General features: G+C 32.0%; 1 protein-coding gene across 2 annotated transcripts in view; it reads right to left on the reverse strand.

The window, feature by feature from the left end:
- Positions 1-1,612: 1,612 nt before the first annotated feature.
- Positions 1,613-21,399, reverse strand: part of LOC127707695 (uncharacterized) — an 89,734-nt gene continuing 69,947 nt past the window's right edge. The window contains exons 17-27 of one of the 2 annotated variants that reach the window (XM_052212357.1): positions 20,967-21,136; positions 19,074-19,301; positions 18,475-18,645; positions 17,197-17,357; positions 16,039-16,720; positions 14,785-14,917; positions 13,840-14,087; positions 12,758-12,932; positions 11,132-12,340; positions 9,539-9,639; positions 1,613-6,568 (exon numbers count right to left, since the gene is read on the reverse strand). In XM_052212357.1, the coding sequence (XP_052068317.1) occupies positions 6,437-6,568; positions 9,539-9,639; positions 11,132-12,340; positions 12,758-12,932; positions 13,840-14,087; positions 14,785-14,917; positions 16,039-16,720; positions 17,197-17,357; positions 18,475-18,645; positions 19,074-19,301; positions 20,967-21,136 (3,410 nt within the window). In that variant the 3' untranslated portion in view covers positions 1,613-6,436. The remainder of the gene's footprint in view (positions 6,569-9,538; positions 9,640-11,131; positions 12,341-12,757; positions 12,933-13,839; positions 14,088-14,784; positions 14,918-16,038; positions 16,721-17,196; positions 17,358-18,474; positions 18,646-19,073; positions 19,302-20,966; positions 21,137-21,399) is intronic. The other variant, XM_052212358.1, reaches the window with a different exon arrangement.

Consider the following 21,399-nt stretch of genomic DNA (forward strand, 5'->3'; position numbering starts at 1 on the left):
TGACCGATTCAATGAGAGCACATGCGTCACAACTCATTATTGTTGGGATACTTAAATATTAAGTCATTATGTTCTGTAGTATTGCAGAATTGTGATATGAAAAATTTCATTCAGAATATTGAGAGATGTAAAGTATGTATTTGACAGATAAGAAAAGTGCGCATATGTTACAACCTATCCCTGGCAAGCTTCTTATGAAGTTATTGTGTTATAATAAGTGGTTTATGAGAAAAGTGGGACACAACTATTTGTTGGACGAACGGACAGACAAAACAAAGGGATTCCAATATAGTTCTACTCCTGGAATAGGGTATAATATGACAGACAACAACTACCGACAACCTCAACACATTAAACAGAAAACAAAATTAAGTTTAGCACGAACCCAAGCCAGATAGCCAACATGAATTCAGGTGCAGTTCCGACTTAATTTTTAAAATTTTGTATAGTTCTCATGACATGTAACACTCACCAAAGATATCAGGCTTATTATTTAGTGCACCAGACGCTTTTGTCTACAAAAATAAACAATCCGTGGTGTTCGAACCAAAAATAGTTTGAGCCAGATTGACAACGAATTAAATGAACAATGAATATCAAAAGTTCCAACAAATACCATTTCATGTATGGTGAGGTCATCTTTGCCTCGGAGCAAAAAACCTGTTGTTCAAATTATTCATTTTATGAATAGTACAATCGGAAGTTGTTAAAAATCATAAAAAATCCAGTGTTATAAGTTAGTACAATTGGAAAATCAAAGCAATAACAATGTTGGAAGAGCATTTTCCCAAAAAATATTTAAAATCTGGTTATGACCATCTATGCCAGATGGTAGAACTTTTTGTACTAAAATGACTGTATCATTGATTTTTCTTTGGAGAGCCGACTACTAGACTGGTGGTACATTCGGGGGCAAAACGTTCACCAGCAGTGATAAAACTGTAACGATAGTGATTATGCCCGTCGAGTTTTTTTAATAGCCTTTATTTGAATTATGTTGCTTATTTTGAATGTTTACTGACGAAAATATGATAAATAGTCGACAAATCACTACACAGAAACAAGATTAACCAAAACGAGCCCCACCGGAACCGACTCAGGAAATGCCAATGTTTACTATCTAACTCCAATATATCACCAAATTCAGAAAGACTCATATTTTGTAAGTTTTGAGCTGATTTGAAATTCGTCGTGCAAGATTCAAGGATAAAGTGAAGAGAAGGAAGAAGATTGAATACTTGATAATTAAATATAAAAATTTCATTAAAACTTTTAATTTTTTTTTATTTTGTTTTTACTAAAACAGATCAGTTCAGTTTATTAATACACTATCAAAGGTTTTAAGCTCTTTTAATTCAGTTGCCAATAGTGCAAGGTGTACTGTATCTACTATATAATTGATTTTAAAATTTCTTACTCACTAATAAATATGTTTTGTTTCGGCACTATTGTTTCCAGCATCAGTCTTATGATCAATTTCGATAAAATTAATAACTTAATAGTCAACAATTGATAGAATTTAAATTTTGCCATCTGTTTTTTTTTTAATATAAACACATTTCGTTTACACATATGAGTAAACTTAACACAATAAATAACAAGTCTAACAAAATTCAACGTTTACAGTATGCTTTGTTTAATAAAATAAGCTTATGCTAAACAAGCAATCGTCATATAAACCAAAAGGAGAAAAAATACAAATAGAGCTTTAATATCTCACTTACCAGTTGTCATTGGATATTACTAATGGCATACTGGTATTACTAATTGTAATTCTTTTTGTTGACCATTTCGTCTTGTAATTTAAGAGAAGCTTGAGTTTGAGAATTAAACAATTTGAAATTAAATTAAAAAAAATGCTGCAGCTTATCTCATGTATATTATCCATTCAAACGAGACAATAACTCATATTAATGTTAATATCATTTGATAGCTTTGGGAGTTTCAGTTGAACAACGAATACGATATTTCCCTTTAGCTACCACATAAACCCTTGTGAGTAATACATTGCTTTCATCATGTTCATACAATTATATACATGGGCTTAGCAGACAGTCGTAATCATAATTGGTCTCGAGTTTAAAAGATGATAAAGGGAGGATAACTCGAAGTTGAAAAATACAGAATTAATTGTTTTGTTTAGACATGTGTTTATTCTGAATCGCAATCCCATGTAGATAACTAGATATAAAGAGTATTCTTGACTTATTGCTTCCGTCAATATATGCAAACTGGTATTGAAGCGAAAATAAAGTACCTTTTTGCAATGAACCAACAGATTCCGTAAATGGACGAAATGCCTATATTTGCTAACATCCACTTCATTTGAACTTGGGTGGATAGTTGTCTCATTGACTATCATACTACATCCCCTTATTTTTATAAGGGTAAGGTGTTACGGAAATAGATTTAGGATACCAAATAGATGATAAACTATTATGTTATCTGCCAGTCGATATCACTTTGTTTTTCTGTCTCATTGGTCAAGTTGCTAGGAGGACATACGGGTGGAATGTTAAAGGGAAATATTCTCGAGTAAAAGAAAACCATTGCGAGAGAAGAACTTTTTGTCAATTCCAAAAGATTTTGACAAACCAAAACATTTATTCCCGTACATCATCTTCAGATTGAATATAGAGGACCAAATATCTGACTTTTTCAACTTCAGCAAAAGCACTAAAGATTTTGTCCTATTTTATAACGATTCATTTACAAGGACATTCTTGATTCGAATTTGCAAATGAACTAAATCTTGAGTAGGATGATTGAAGAGGTTCATAATTTCTAAAATCTTCAACACTTTTAACAAAATAAAATGAGTTTCAAACATTATCAAAAGATTACATATTTTATCATAAACTTACATATACAATAGTGCAAAATCATTTGGAAAATTACATGAACTTGGCGTTTTACGAAACTTCACACCATGACCTGTGTTTTTGTACACTTTTACGAAACTTCACACCATGACCTGTGTTTTTGTACACAACAGAAAGTGTTAAATTGCTTTAAATATTTATTAATGAAAATATAATAAAATATAATATCTAGGAATGTTTAATCAATAAGTATAACATATGTTAAACTCTGGGGATGCTATTTTTTTTCACAGTGTATGAACATATTTAAAGCTGCATTCCACTCTTTATAATATAATTTATCGTTTATTTTTTGCATCAGTACCATATTATTCTTTCTTTAACCTTGTATGTTAACACATACATTCCGCCGTAAGTAAAGCACCACCCAATTTAATTTCGATGTATTTTTTTTTTTTTTATTTTTTTTTATAAAAGAAATACGTTATATTAAAGGGGCATTAGCTGTCAAATTCATGTTCACCGATTTAACTCATACTCTCATACTTGATTTATACCATACTAAAACATATATCCAAATTACAAAAAGTTTAAAATAAACAATTAACAGTGCATGGATTCGATAATAAGTATCAACATTTCGTGTGTATTTCTATCTAAACGTCATCTAATTAACCATCGAGATGAGCTCCGAAGACTGTCAACGGTCATATAACCCGATATAAACATAAATATAAATATAAATAGATAGCGACCACGTGCAATTGGATTTTTCTAGGTCTGTTTGGTTTCATATTGTAGGCTAAAAAGTATTTTTATCATCGTTTTTACCTGTATAAGAATGATTTTATGTGGATCGAAACAGTCAACCAAATGGTTTATCCTTGTTTAACTTTCAATGTTGACATTCCTTTCCTTTCAATAGCTGAATACATGCGTAACCAATCTCAAGCTAAGGGGTTAAATTGAAGGTCACATGAATATGGATTCAATGAGGTCGAATTATTCACTTTCAAGTGAATAATTCATTGGCGATGTTTCTTTGCTTATTTTGACAAAATTGAACCAAATTGGCTGCTAAAAATGAACAATTATTTTACTATTTCACTTTCATTAATCATTGAACAATAAAAAAAATTCATAACTTTATATTTTTTTTATATCTCGTAGCTAATGCCCTTTAAAACTGTTAACAATATGTAACTTTTGGATACAGGTAAAATGTCAATCGATTACATTTTAATTTTTAAAAATCAGTTTTTTAAAACGTGTCTTGTGTGTTTTTTTGCGTTACTGTTTTTTAAATTAACACAAAATTTTAGCACGTGGACGTCTACAGGCCCATAGACTAATAAAGAGCACATAATTAACTCTAAGACACCACAGTGCAAGATAACAGTGGGCTAGGAACTACAGCAGACGGACTTTGCGTAACTGGAGAAGAATTCACTGGTCCAATAAAAGTAGTTTCTTGCTGAAGCCCGTCGACTGTAGAACACGTCTTTGGAGGGAAAGAAACACATTTTATCGGGACAATAACATTCTTGTTACAACAGCTTTCTCTGGCGGCAACGTAACAGAATGTAGATGTATTTCCCATGAATGTAAGCTTGATATATATGTTATTGACAGTACCCTGAATAGACAAAGATACCGGGATTACGTACTGAACACCATAGTATCGCTTCATTTTGATAATTACGCGTTAGCTGATAGACCAGTCTTTCAAAATGACAACGCAAGACCTCATCGAAATGAACTGTCAACGCACACCTGACGTCGAAATCAATAGACACTTTCCCTGGGCCGGTCGTTGCACCCCATTGAACATGTATGGGACTTTATCGGATGTAAACTTAATCAGAGTCAACCAAAATGTGCAACAATACCAGAATTGATGGTCGCTTTGGTATGTGATGGTGGAGATTTCCACAGTATAAGCTATGACGACTGGTGTTACAAATGAGGAGACGTGCATTGAATCTGTACGGAAGGGCAGAAGCTAAACACGATATTGACATTATTAACCTTAATTAACAGTAAATGTATAACTAGTTGTTTTTAACGTAAAGTTGAAAGTTCCTTTTACAAAGCAGAAAGCATAAAAACCATATATTGCACAAGAATTACATTTTATTCAACCTATGTCACGCGATTGGCTCTTATTCAAAAATCATTAATTTTTTGGATTTGGTTTCCTATTATTAAAAATATGGTTGGTGCTTAACTAATGGCGGAATGTATATTTAAACTCCATACACATGATAAACATGAAGCTTCATTTCCCTATTTGATATCAGATTACCTATTACTTTATCGTTTTAATATTAATTTTACTTATGTAGTATTTGAAATCGTTCTTTTCCTGTACTGACTAAATGCTTGTTAATTAGATCATTATCTATTTATTTATACAGTATTAATTTCATTTGTATAAACCAGAAATCAATATGATACGTTCAGAATTTGATTTTACAGATGAAATAAAATGCTCCACTGGGCGCATGTCGAACCCTGGAGAGTTGGGGCAAGTATGGACACTACATTCAAGCTTGATACAGCTCTGAATTTTGATTGTGATTAAATATTTGACACAGCATAGGTTTCTGACAAAGAATGAATGTGGTCAAAGAGCCGAAAATTTTGAAATTGAACTTTTACCTATTATGGTCTAATATCCAAAATATAAATACACGCTTACACCCAGCATATAAAAGAACCCCACATATTCAATTTTTGCTGAAATCAAACAAAGTTTAATTTTGGACCCCGATTTCGACCAATTTGAAAACTTGGACTAAAATCAAAAATCTAATTACATGTTTAGATTCAGTATATCAAAGAACCCTCTTGAATTAATTTTTTGAAAAAAATCAAAATAAGTTTAATTTTGTACCATGTGGACCAATTTGAAATGAAAAATCTAAATACACGGTTAGATTCAGCATATAAAAAAACCCCAAGAATTCTTTTTTTTTAAAATTAAACAAAGTTTGATTTTTGACCTTAATGTGGACCAATTTGAAAGAGGGCCCCAAATTTTAAAATCTAAATACATGGTTAGATTCGGCATACCAAAGAACACCAATAGTTCAATATTGATGAAATCAAACAAAGCTTAATTTTGAACCCTTGAACCAATTCAAATACGGGGCCCAAAATGGAACCTTGTGCTAAACTTCATTCAGATCCATACACTTATATCCAAGTTATTATCTGCGAACCAATTTATTGTCTATGAATCAGTAAAAAAGCTTGTTTATCGACCCTTTTTGGCCCCTTATTACAAAACGGCTATGACAATACACCCCCCTCCAAATCAATCCCAACCTTCATATTGTGGTATGGAACCTTGTGCTAAATTTTCATAAAGATCCATACACTTATACTGAAGTTATTGTCTGGGAACCAAAATGTTTTCGGACGCCGACGCAGAGATCGCCATAACATAATACGAACGCAAAATATTTTGCGGTCGTATAAAACAATGATACATCTACCAATACAAAGAAATGAAAAACGAAAAGGCTCTACAACATTATAAACTGTGGATTTAAAGTATACAAGTAATAAAACTAAAAAATTAATCTCCAGTTTGTTTAGTTTCGTATATACTATCTGTAAAAATCCATTCGTACTTGTCTGGGTGTGCAGGTGTTACTACGGTCATACTCATTCACGGCCGACTTTTGTATTATCAAGTCGTTTAGATGTTTTAACTTGCCTTTTTCTTTTTTTTGATTTACCTGAAATTTAAAATAAACGAAATAAGTATGAAGACACATAAAAAATTAACTCCAGCGATTCAGCTTTTCAATTTAGTAAAAAAAAAAAATATTTTGCCTTATATACTCTTTTCATTTCTGTAATTGTAACCCATTATAAGTTAAAAATAACCATAATATGCAGTAAAGGAATCTTATATACAACAGCATGACAAAATGACAACGGATCCATTTTTTTTTATGTCTATGATACTCCGAGGTATATGTGTGCTATTCTGATGTTTTTCATAGAAATTCGTCGCATCAAAGCGTCGTTGAAGAGGTCCTTTTCCTGAAAATTCGATAAATTCTTCTATTCCTACTCAGTAACAGAAAAAAATGACCATAATCTAAAAATTAACAATTTATTTTAATGCCTCCGCCTACGATAGTAGAGGGGCATTATGTTTTATGCCATATATGTCCGTCTGTCTGTCAGTTGTCTAGTTTGTTTGTCCGTTAGTTCGTCCCTAATCGAGTTAAAGTATTTGGTTCAGGTATTAGTAGTTGATCATGAAGTTGTGATCACATCAACTTGAAACCTAGCACACATGAGGTAAAACTTTACACTTATATGCAAAATTACGGTTTTGACACCAATTACACGATTCACTGAACAAAGAAATGTGATATTTGGAATGTAGTACATCTTCAGGTTAAAGTTTCTGCTTAAGGTAGTTTACCATGACGATTTGGTCACATTAACTTGAAACTTAGAACATATGTCCATTTTGAAATTCTAAGATTATTTGACAAATTTGACAATTACGATTTAACCCCAATTTCATGGTTCATTAATCATGAACATAGAATAACAGTCCATAAAATACTGTACAGGAAACTTACTATTGAGCGACGTCACGACAAACCAAAAATCACGGAATGAGTTAAGCAAATGCAGCTGCAAATGGTAAACAGGTTCTACTCCACTATAGTGTAACCCCCAATAATGATTATGGCATGAAAAACAGTTGACAAGTTGCATTCAATGATGTCGCAAACAGTTTTGAAATGATTTACAGTTTTCTCATTACAAAGTGTTCAAGCTTGTCTGCCTGCTAGAAATGCGGGTTAACGCTAATTTGTTATACTTTCTTTTTGGTTATAGCCATCTTACGTTTATAATGATGCCTAAGGGATTGAACACTGAAATCAAACTCGCCCTATTGTTTTCACTTCTGTAATTCTACTTTTATCTTACAGCGACTTTTTTGGCAATTGACAGTAGAATGTCACCATTATGGCTTTATATTTGAAGAGAAAATAGGGTTGTTACCCTCTTGTATTTATTCCCGAGAAAACATAAAAATTGCTTATAACTGACTATTTTTAATCAAAATATGTTGCAACATCAAGAATACAAATTTTACTGCAGCAGATATGCATTTCGACCATATTTGTTTAATCAGTGGTAGTAGATGTCAAAATATATGAAAATCCAAAACCTAATGATTAAAATTATAGATAAAGAAAAATATAATGGTATGCCCATATGACTTAGGGGATAGAAGGTTTGATATCTGATAGATTTTCTGATATTTTCGTAAGTATGAGAGCCAGATAAAAATATTCTATTTTGTTTTAAGGAATATTTTCAAGAACATAAAAAGGTATCATAAAGATGTATAGGTACAGACGTAAAACAAAAACCAAAAGTTGGAATAAAAACAATGGGAATTGAAAACTGCAGATGGAATGAGATTGAATTAAGTCATTACCGTTAAAATAGGACAAGAGGTTTCTTGCCAAAAAAATGGGTCGGATAGGTTATGCTCAGACATCGATTCTGATTAGAATAGTTTGATTAATATATTAAATCATATGACTGAATGTGATAAAAAAAATAATTCCTCAAGTAGGTGGAAGTTACTTTAGTACATTATTGTTAAGATAAGAACAAAGTCAAAGTAAATGCGTCTGGTTTTAATAATTCTGGCAGTGAGATTAAAAATTGTCTTGAACTAAATGATACAAATGAAATAATATCTGTGGATTTGAATTTTTTCAATTCATGATGTTTTAGGAGAATCAAATCAGAAAATTTTGGATTCATAAAGAAGATAATTATGTCAATATATCTTTTAAGATGAAAGTTATCTGTTGATTTTCTGAAAAACCATCATGACAGGGAAAAATGTTTTTGCATTCAAAATCAATAAATATTATCTAAGCATATATTTTGCCTATCTATAAAGAAAACATCCAGGAACTGCTGCACTGTGTCAGAACTGCTCTTGAATAATACTATTCATAAGATATAATTTAAATTATTTTTCCAGTAAGTATAGACCTTTTGAGAACGATTACAAGTATTTTAATCTTTTCAAAACAAACAGGTTTAACCTTTTTTTCATCTTTTTTTTTTTTATCAATTCTGAAACAGCAAACACTAGCATTTGCATTTTATTAATCATAATCTACGTGTACTTGTTACTACATTCGTGAGTGTAATTCGTATATATTTAAAACATTATATGTGCAAGTATATGAACGTGTTTGTTATCTACTACTAGGAAGAGGAACGTACATACATTATACTGTACCTTAATATATGTATAGTTCATTTTACTCGGCAAGGGAATATATGTTGAATTTGACTTGGTTTACATTTGTGAGTTGTCTGGTCAAACGGGAGATAATTCCATTTAAAACGTTTTCCCTTGCCATTCCTTACACATTTTAAGTCAGATGCCTACGTTAAGGATGCTATTTGTTTCAATTATGTTGTTCCTGACCTTTCTAAAGTGAACACTTTACTATGCGTCACAAAACGACATACGGTAAATATCCATAATATAATGTTTTATTAAGCCGAATTTAACGTTTCATTAACCTTTGAACAATATTGACTGATAGTAAGTAATGTATTAAAGTATAAAACTGAAAATTTTGACAATGTTCAAAATAGTACAGTCTACTTATGTAACCTTAATAACTTAAAATTTAACATACCAAAGTATCTTCGTCAAACGCATCGGCAAATGTTTCTCTGACAAAGTTAACAACTTTTGCTGAACTAACTGGGCCATGGCTGTCCCCTTTATAGTTGTACCCTAATGAAGCCAAAGATTATGGTTACTTTACATCAATAACAGTCGAATGTAATTCATCTAATATTCATTTGAAAACTTTGTATCTCCAAATGCGTCTTTTCCGTTGCATAACACATTGTAAAATGAAGCATGCCTAGAAATTCTACTCAGAACAATAGACATGAGAAGAAATCTTTTCATTAAGACTAGAAAAATAATGTACGATAGCAGAAAACGTTGTTTCTGTGTAAAAATGATTCTAGAATTCGAACTAAACTAACACGACTATACACATTATCAACGATAATGTCATGTGCAAATTGTACAGACTATCAATCCACCAATTCCAATGTAACCTATCACTGTTGGTAAGTCCTTTAAAAAAAAACTGTGTAACCAAAACATCTTATTTCTACCTTAAGGGAAATCCGGGACTCAGATGTCTTTACAGCAGACTTTTTAAAGAAAAAAAAGAGTTTCAATGTGGGATTTTAGGTGTTAATGTCGCTGTTTGGTCATTGCGTTTGGTAACTGTTAATCATAAGTCAGGTTTTCTTAAAGTTTTATCAATTGAATTTTAATAATATTTCGAATCAAACAGAAATTTGTAGTATATGTAGTTTTTAATCAAAATGCGTCCTCATGTTCTTCCCATTCTTTTGTGGAGTTTTGTTGTAGATCAGACTATTGTTTTTACTATATACAATAAGAAGATGTGGTATGTTTGCGAATGAAACAACTCTACACCAGAGACCAAATGACGTAGATATTAAGTACGTGTATGTCACCGTAGACCTTCAACAATGAGCAAAAACCATACTGAATAGTAAGCTATAAAAGGCCTCGAAATGAAAAATGTAAAACAATTGAAACTGAATAAACAACTGGCCTGATTTATGTAAACATAATAATAATAATAATATCTAATAAACAGTAACAAACGACAACAACTGAATTACAATCTTCTGACATGTGGCTGGGTTAAACATGTTTTCTTGCACAAACCCTCCCCTAACCTGGGACAGTGGTATAAAAGTACACATAAGAACAAACTATAAAAATCAGTTGAAAAGGGCTTAACTCATCAGATCGATACAAATATAAAAATAAGAAGATGTGGCATGATTGCCAAAGAGACAACTCTCCATTAGAGACAAGTGATGTACAAGTTAATTACTATAGGACACCACACACACCTCACAAAAAATTAACAAAACACAGATCTGAGAGTACTCGCAGTACCTGAAAGCTAGTTCAAAGTAAATAGCAACTAATAATAAAAATGTATCTAAGACTAAAATATCAATCAGTGCACATCCAATAGATTTAGTATAAAGACGTCATTAATAGTCAGAGAAAAACATTGTCTCTACCGGTTCTTCAGACTCGTGATTTATAGTACTAAACATAAGATGTTAAATTAGCATAAATTTAGAAATGAATAAGCCATTATACGGTGCAAATCTACTTTAAATTAAAACAAATAGCTAACATAATAAACAAAGTAACATACCGGATTTATTTTTTCCTTTTCTCTTTATATGAATTCCAACTAAACCAACCATATCTGTGAATGTGCTTTTTAGAATATCTGTGATTCCAACTTCTCCTTGTGCATTCTTGTTGCTACTTCTTACATGTATTATTGAGTTATTAAGAATGGCGGCAAACATCGTCAGCAAAGTAAATACCACAAAAAAGACATACACAAAGAAGTACACCTCTGCAAAAATTGGAACAGCCTGCTGCATTTTCCCTAGTGTATTTCGTCCAATTATTGTATTAAGAAGGCTTCCAAAACTTACAAATAGATTTCGAAATTCATGGAGAGCAATGCCAAAGATCAAGTAACCAAATATAACAAAGGCAGAAAATATAATGAAAAATTGCAGGCCAAAACCAGATATTTCTGATGCGCCATGCTTCAGTACATACGCAATCTCAGTTATCCTTTTATTATATCCCAAAGCACTTGAAACACGTATGGTTGAACAAAAAACCAGGAATCCCAAAAGAACGTTGAATGCATATTCCCACACAACTATGTGTTGGAAATTGATAAAAACATCCTTATTTTCAGCATACAAACCCAATGCTTTCTTTGTAAATATAAATTTTGTCACCCAGAGACCTACTCCGATCATACTTAAAAGCACAATTAAAATATCTAAGATATTCCAAAAATTCATGAGATATTTCATTTTTTCTCTTTTCAGGCCTTTTATCATTGTGACCATCCTACCAATTACCATGATGAGGAAGAAAATACTAAGTAATAGATTAAATGCACCTGTAGCACTTGTGATTAATGTTGGCCTAAAACACTGTGTATCAACCCAATTAAAGGCACCTCCTGTTTCAGGAAATTCTGCCAAAAATATCGAATAGCATATATTGTTAATGTTTGCATTATACAGTGCAAACTCAACAAAGACTGCCCTTGTCAAACGATCAATCCACTGCTTATTATAGAGTTCGTCAAGTATGTTTTCAGTATTTGCCTTAATGTTGCTAAAACTTTGGATATATCCGCCACCGCCATATGTATTATAAATGCCTATTATTGGTATTCCCCATATTTTCTCTGATGATACATATTTCCATGCATCTGTTGTTAGAGGAGTTTGACATCCGTTGCACAAATCACCAGTCTCCTCTCTTTCGTCATTATAATTTTTTGCACAGAAATGTCCCGCAACCAGTTTCCTTGTGTAACATTGTGCTGAAATATAATTCAGAATGTTTTAAAGTATTTTTTTTCTATTAAAAAAGTTCATTTGATCCCCATTTATGTTACTGTGCCTTTCAGTAGGTATAAAATCATGATTTTTTGGTTTAGTAATTAATCTTACATATTAATACGAATACGTGAAAACTTTTAATTTGTATTATTTCCCTTTTTTAACTAATTTCTGTCAGATTTTATACGAAATCCTCAAAAAAGTTCAATAAATCCATACACATTAATAGTTCATCCTGAGTCATAAGAAAAGCATAAATAAAGAATTGACAGCTATCATTTAACACAGAGAATTAGAAATTCTATAATTTGAATAATAGCAGACCATATAAAATCGTTTAAAATCTAAGTTCAATATACACATAATGCAAATAATTTTTTTAAATTACTGCGAAGTACCTTTCTTTACTTTAACCTGTCTGAGTCTGACAAGACCAAGTCTGAGATTAGCCATATCGCCTACAAAGAACTTATCCACAACACTGATACCATCACCATTATACTCTGATGTTGGATAATACAAGGGAATTAAAGTGTCCTTTGTCCAGTTAAAGAACGCCTCACTTGATGAAACCTAAAATGAAATAATAAATGGTACTCCTATATTTTTTCATAACAAATGGATGCCAATGTTTATAGAAACGTTTCTTTTCCACTGCAATAAATACTGTACAACAATTTTAGTGTTCTTTGCAGGTAGACAATTGGAGACTAACGCGATGATTCAATTTGTTCAGTAGTTATTCCTTTGGTACTGGCATGGTGTAAAGGAATACTTGTCTTTACGTCAAGTGCAAACAGTATCAATAGAAACAGGATAACAGTATCAATGGTGCATACTACAAATCACATCTATCGAATTCTTTATTTTCCAGTTATCCTATTATTTAAACAGGGATTTATCTTGAGTTATAAAAGTAGTGTAAAAGAGACCTGAAGAATCCAGAAGCAACTACAATAAATACACATATCTAAACACCAATGAAAAATGCACAACCGATATTTACAAAACGGATAAGGAATAGCACAATACATTTGCATATATAAACAGCAAGCAACACTTACACCAGTCGGTACTACCACTGGGTCGATGCCTCTGCTGGTGCACTATTAGCCCTCAAGGAAATCACCAGCCCAGTTGCTTATACTTCGTTAATAGCGTGAAAATACGGATATTGTTTTAGAAATCATTTTGAATCTACCTCATGTAAAACTCTGATTCCTTGTCGGGTTTTTGTGTTACTTTTAGGTCTTTTGTTTTTGTTTTAACAGCCTGCAACAATGAGCAAAACACTAACCGTATTGTCAGCTATTAAAGGATCCGACATGACAAAATGTGGAATTGTTCAAACGAGAAAACCATCGGACTGAATTGTGACAAAATTACAAGACTATTTTTGACTTTAAATTATTGAGTAAACAATGTTATATGAAAGAAATTAAGTTTCCATATCTGTATATCTATACCTATATATATTTACCTTTGAGAATCCATATTGATATTTACTAGACTCGAACAACTGACTGTCAATATGAGCTTTATACAAATATCCTCTCTGGTCTCTATTTATGTAGCTCATACAGAACAATACAGTGGCGAAAAATATATGTAGGACTAAAGTCATAAAGGCTCGCTTTGCCTCTTTTTGTTTCATCATTAATTTTCTTTCTTTTTCCATTACGGCTGCAGGAGGTGGTCCCCCTCTTGCCAATACCTCTAGCCTAAATGCTAAAAAGAGTAAGAGTTGTTAAAATGTGTATGGCCATGTCACCCGGACATTTATCCGTGTTGTAAAGCAAAAGACAATAATTTACCAATTCCGTAATCCATTTTGTAGAACCAGTCTAAAATTGGCAGTTGAAAGTGCATAATAACAGAATAAAATCGGTTATTGGCAAATAGATTATTGATCATAGTTTTATAAGCAAAGGTATTCAGATTGATATCTTGCTGTTGTTTGTTATTTGTTGGTTTTTAAAAATGTCATTGATATTTTATTTTGCACAACTGGTATTCTGATTGTTTCTGAGACACTTCCGAAATATTGTCTTCGAAGCATTGTTTCATTGTTGAATTTTATTGAAAAAGGGATTTACTTGGTATTTTTAACTGAATTTATTTTGGAAACTTTATTTATGCTTTAATGGTATTATTTGGTGTGACATTGATAAATTTTCATGATACTGAATGTAAAAAATACTATCACGCATTTAAGCGACTAAATAGGATGTAGCCACCACCAAAATCAAAGTTTAAATTTGTAGAATGAAATGAATACAAAGAAATTAGGTAATTGTAATAACCATAACATATAGAAAGCGTTTGTCAGAGCATTTATAATATGGCCGACTATTAGTACTAAGGCCTCGATTTTCAGTTCAATACTGCACAATGTTAATATAATTTTATGATTAAATGTATTTACCTATAAATTGCTTGTTTTTTGACGGTTGGTAGTTTTTGGCCCGTCTTTTCACAGATTCCAGATTAACTGTTAGTTTTTCATCTTCTACTGGTTTTTTCATGATAAACGCAATCAGTATAGCAACAATGATAACCTAAGATATAAATCAAATGTAACTGGTGAATATAAAGGAAAGATAAAACTATATATATATAAGTCAATAAACGGCGAAAATGACTCTCTTCTAAATAATCGTACAATTAATTCAGTGCATATCATTGTTAAAAACCACCATCTCTAAGGCTTTTGTCCTTTGATCGTATGACCCATTATATGATTCCCTCCGATTTAATAAGGCTATGTACATAGCCTGCACGTTTTCGGGCATTTATACATCATTCGGTTTCAAATTCTTGAATTTGAGAGTTCCTAATAAAGATTAGGCCAGAAAGGCGCTTTGGGTGCACCTCAATTAAGAGCTATTTTCAATCAATATTAACAAAGAAGTTCATAGTAACGACATTAATCATTTACATTTAAAAAAGCATTTCCACTGCTTTTAAACTACATTCGTTATATGCACCAATAGAAATTTTTCACAAATGAGTTATAAATACATAAAAAAATCATAGAAATCTTAAATACCCGGAAATACGTTTACTCCAAACAAGAAAAGAAAATCCAGAACAAGAATGAAAATAAAATCAATTTTAAAACGAAGTTTATTTGATAGAAGTCCCAATTTGAAATCTGAAATCTATCTGTTAATTTTTCAAAATACTTGGCAAATGTTTTGAACTTCATTTTTGAAACCGTTACAATGTCAACATCTGATAGCCTTGACAGCGACCTATGGAAGCCAAAATTTATACTCCTGAAGTTTCACTCATACCTAATTCCTTTGTACAACTGTAACTAAGAAGGGTTTTTTTTTAGTAAGAAGTAAAGAACAAATCGTTCCTGAAACTTCAAATGCAAACATACTTGTGTTGTTTTGTCTTATACCTCAGTGTTAAGCGCTTTGTTTCTGTAGCAATTCAAATTGTAAGTTTTTCTAAATGATTTTCGTTTCTGTAATGATTTAGATAATAAAAATAATTAACAAACGGGAGTGTTTGAAAGTCTCTTTAAGATAGTTTCTTAATAAGAGAGTCTATTGGTAACGACTCATGTTAAACCCTAGTTGTATATCGTGTAGTTGGGTTGCTGTCTCATTGGTGTCTATTCCATTTCTCTTTGGATACCGTTTTGGAGTTTCTGCATCATTTTTATTACCTTAAATGGATCAACCAGTAAAATAGATTCTATAAATGACAAAATGAATGTAGTCAGCCATTCTTCTGCTTTGGCCTTTCCCCACTGCATGCTGTATAATAATAGAAAGAACGCTGACGCTATAACAGCAAGAGCTACAACAAACCATGCGATATATACAACCCAATGAGGAAACTTCTTTTTAGTAGTCAAGGTCATAATAGCATCATCATTATCGTCATCTTCCGTGGAATCAGTATTCTTTTGTTTTTGCTTCTTCTGTACTACCTTAGCGCTGGTATTGCGGAACAAATAAGTCACCAAGACAATTGGCGGTACTGTGATCACGCATCCAATGAACGACACATATACAATTTTCAAAGACAATCTCATGCTACCAATCTGAACAGTATCCGGGGTGACTGTATCGTCATCGCTGGACTTGAAAAACATTGCATTTGTTATCATCGTAAGAAACAGGAGCATCAGTATTACAGATAACCTCTGCACACGAGTAAACGAGTTTTTCTGTGGTCGTATTGCTAACGATAACCATAGATGATTTTCTGTTACATTTGCACGTGACTGTTGAGAAAAGGCGGTTTCAAAACCACATTCTTTGTTGTTTATGACTGGAATTATTCTATCGATTAAGCCATCATCCATGTCCATTGCCAGCCATTTGTCACAGTGAAAAACATATCTGCAAATGTATATTATATTACAGTTTTTCAAAATTATTTGCATCCCAAAAGATATGAAAATCATAAAACCCGTGCAAAATTAATCATAACGAATAATCTATGATCGACTTAGAATACCACCAAAGCCATCATCTCTTTGATTATTATGACAATATTTATAGACTCTTTCAAGACTTTCTAGAGTATAGTTTTACTGATCTTGGATTTAATTTGTCCTGCTCTCAAAGATAATGTTTGATATTAATAACAGGAGATATGGAGGTTGAGAAAGTCACATATTACGGAATAGTTTCAGATTGTCAAGTTAGGTCTGAATGTGGATTAAGATAATCATTTGAAGTGATACATATAACTCCTAAAGAATTTGCTGTATTTATCAAAACTGATTTTTCTACATACCTTAAAATTGAGTTTACTTATTATTTGCTTTTGTTATCAACCACAAGCATTATTGTGAAGAATAGATGTTGCTTACCTTTCATCGGTCTGAATATCTGTAACGACTATTTTATGAAGGTACCATGAATTAGTATTGCCATCACCACTGTTGTCATGCCATACTCTAAAATAGGACAAATCACCAAACCTTGCATGTGTTGACATCATAAAGAAAGCTACACTGTTGGTTTCAAAACCCTGAAATATTCAGTGAATCTTTACGGCTTGATTTGATAACGAGGTTATCATGACATCTGAATTCAGTGCTTCAAACATCACATTTTATACTTTTGGCTCTTAATGTTGAAGAATGGCGCTTTGGGCGTAGAATTCGAAGATATGGTTTGGCTCGACTATCACTGTGCCAATACATGTACCTTTGCAACAGACTGTAACTCCCTTGTGTATCATTCGTCAATTAATCAATGTTTGGCACAAAGATGGTTTACAAACTGAATTGTAATTAATATGAAGTTTAATAATTTTGTAATCGTTAGCAAAATTTCGTTTACGACACATGCGATATCTGATGTATTTGAAATAGTCATTCCATTTGCAAGATAATGTAGCAACATGACAAAAAATCAACAGAAAACAATATTGATCTTGACTCTGGAAAATTACTCTTCTGCATGAAGTCAGTAGTACCTTTTGCAAAATATTTAAATAAAACTGTGGGTTTTCTCTCATTTTAGTGCAGCGTTAAATCCAATATAAAGCCACAGTGATGGAACTTGCAGGAGTTAGAGTTTTCATGACAGAGCATACACATTATATCATTAAGTCCGTCAACATATAGTAGGCATAAAACTATAGGTAAGAAAATAGTGGCTATAGATGAAAATAAAGAATATTTTGCATTTTCTGTGTTTGTGCTCATACGTATAGACAATTTAGTGTAGACTTTTTTACTGTCCTTATTCCTTGAGAGTCTCGGCATTGAAAAACTTTCTAACAAACTGAGTTTGCTTAAGTTTACATATCAAAGCAAAATTTTCTCTATTAGAACATGTCAATAAGTATAAAATGGAATCAGATTACATTGTATCAGTAAAAGGAGGGCATTTTCTGGCTTTGTTAACATTAGGAGGGCAGATGTAAAAAAATGCAGTTAAAAGTTAACAAGCATTGCTCTTTCTTTTAACGCATCTGCTGTGATGAATTTCTTAACAAATAACAAAATCACAAAACAGGAAGGCTATTTATGTTCATGATATATTTAAGTTATGATTTCCTTTTGTTTCAGATAACATTTCTGTGCCATTATCATAAGTTGCTAAAAACCTCATTGCATTTGGCAATATAAATATCTTACTTGTCGTTCCCCATCGCTTAACAATCGTATACCACTATCATCATTATCTCCAGATATAATAAAACAGACATTAGATTTTGTTCCCGATCCTGGTCTGAGTCCAGTATGAACAGCAATCATGTAAAAGTATTTGTCAGCTTGTTGATTGTCACATAAAAATGTGGGGATACTCTGAAAAAAATCAATACGGAAGTAAGAATAATAACCACTCAATTTGATTTGCTTGATTGCTGATTTGTTATTTTTATAACATATTTAATGTATGTGCCTTAGACAACAGGCATTTTTTTTTATTTGAACTCAACAACGAAATATTACTATGAACACGAACGTCACATGTTTCTAAATTTTTTATCTCCTATTTACCAAAAAAAATCAACTAAAATAACAGACATATAAATATGATATATCTTCAATACAAACCATAAATAAGTTATTCTGATAGGTAAGAAACTTATCGCTTCTGCTGAGGTCTCAATTATCACCTGTGGAAATATATGGATTTTTAACTTCATAACATTATTTCGAAAAAACGGGCAGGAAGGATCGAATAATGCGGCGGTAAACAATGTTTTAAAGTTTTGAAGAATATAACATACCTTAACAGTATCTGTTCCATCATATCTTCTCAAAACGACCACAAATATAAAGTATAATACTAATAAAGCAATCAGTGTGGCATATACGGCAGCATTTGCAGGATCAAACTTGGACCAGACTGTACTGAAATCTATCAAGTTTGGGGCAGCAAATGCCAGAGAAAAGATAGAACCAGACGACGACTCACAGCGACATACTGTTTCGTTTAGTGTTGAAAATGGAAGAACCTGCAATCATAATAAATTTTTAATGATACAACGTACAACCGACCATTATCATTGTGTATGAAACAAGACGGATACGATTAGCACCGCTGTTCTCAGATAGCAAAATTGAGTTTTTATTTTATTAGGTTTTATTGTATTTTTCTTTTTATGTATTCACTTTTGGAATGTAATAGGCTATTCATTATTTCTGTTTACTGAATGTCAACGAAATAACATCAACCGATTCAATGACCAAGTAAAATTCCCTATGTTTTATGTTCAATAACTATTTATTTCGTGTTTTCAACAGATTCTTTTTTATTTATTTACGTTTTGAAATCCCCAATGACGTTTTAGTTGAACAAGTAAACTTATACTACTAAAGGAGCAACCATTTAACTTCAACGGAGGGGGGGGGGGGGGGGTATGGTTTTTTGTCTGAGTCAGAAAAATTTTTATTTAGTTTTTCGACACCATCAATCAAATTCTTTTTTTATTCAAAATTTAACACTATAAGGTATGGGGAAAATCTGGATTCAGAATATTTTTTGGTTATCTGCTTGACCACAATATTTTATTTTCATCAAATTGGGGATAAGCATATTTTTTTTTAGGAAAAAACCATAACCCCCCCCCCCCCCCCCCCCCCCCTTGATGTTAAATGGTCGTTCCCTAAAGGAAAATAATCCAAAGACTTAAATCGAAGCAATTGTTAAAAAAAAGAAGAAAAATTAGGAGTTATTCTTTGGAAATGAAATTTTGTGAGGTACTCCTTGATGACAATGATACTTTATGTACCATGATCCGTGAATACGTCAATTTGGTCGATTGATCAAGAGAGACGAAAGATACCACAGGGATATTCAAACTCGTAACTCATAAACAAACTAACAATGCCGTTCGTGGCAAAAATAAACGAAAAACGACAAAAAGACAAACAGTACACAAACACAACAAAGAAAACTAAAGACTGAGCAAAACAAACCCCAACAAAAAAACGGGGGTGATCTCAGGTATTCCTGAAGGGAAAGCCGATCCATGTGTCACATGTCAAGTATACAGCGATGCGTATAGTCATGTTATTTTTTTTAAAAAATAACAAAGTGATATTTTGTACAATGTCAATTCCATGTTACATCAATTCCTTGCAATCAGCGTATAATGAAAATACGTTTTATTTTAGTGTAAGCATTTCAATGGCTAAAATTATAGTTTTTTCGCTGCAGTATCTAAACACTTTTAGATCAATGTTAGAAAAAAATAAACTGTTATTCATATGCAGATGATACTATCGAATGTCTCCGAAAACCTTATTCTTCCTCTGTTTCTAAGCCTCATGAAAGTAGTTTATTTTTGGCTGACATTGACTTAAAAAATTATTGTATGTAATGTAATCAGATTAAAATGTTTAAGTGTATTGTTAATAAACTGTTGTTATGCAGCTATTGTTTATTTGAAAGATATATGCTTTGCAATTTTTATAAAATTCTAATCGAGCAAAAACTAAGTTTTATTGTGTCATTGGCTTGCTGCCTCGTTGATATTTTACAAAAATCTCCTTTTTTCATATTCATATTCAAAAAAATCTTTGATTGTACTTTTGATGGTTAAAATAGTAATTCTTAAACGAAGTAACAAGCTTACACAAATTTGCGATTCTTATTAAATTTAAAAAAAAGTACTTACAGAGCAACCATTTGACTGCCATGAGCTTGAGCTTGGATCGTAAACTCTGCAACCAGTTGTCACTACAGCCAAACTTACATTAGATGTTGCAAGGTCAGTTGCATTTGTATTACCAGATGAAAGCGCACTTCTCTTACGTCTTACTTTTGGCGATTCTACATTTTGGTCATCTATGAACATTTACAATGTGTATCATTGTGACATGACTTAACTTTAAGTGACTATAAGTAAAGGTTAGCATTAAACGGCTGTTACTTTAGTTATCTCATGTATACTCATCTAAAACGTTAATTTTCTTCAAGTAATGTGGGTTTTTCGTATGTCCAATTTATGATACGATATTAAAGATGTACTTGGGTCAGGTTTATGAATTTTTGTCAGATGTTCGGACTTCTTTGTTTTTTTCCTACGAAACAAGGTTAAATAGTTTGCC

Source organism: Mytilus californianus, unplaced genomic scaffold (genome assembly GCF_021869535.1).
Source record: "Mytilus californianus isolate M0D057914Y unplaced genomic scaffold, xbMytCali1.0.p SCAF_7, whole genome shotgun sequence".
In the NCBI taxonomy this organism is placed as follows: domain Eukaryota; kingdom Metazoa; phylum Mollusca; class Bivalvia; order Mytilida; family Mytilidae; genus Mytilus; species Mytilus californianus.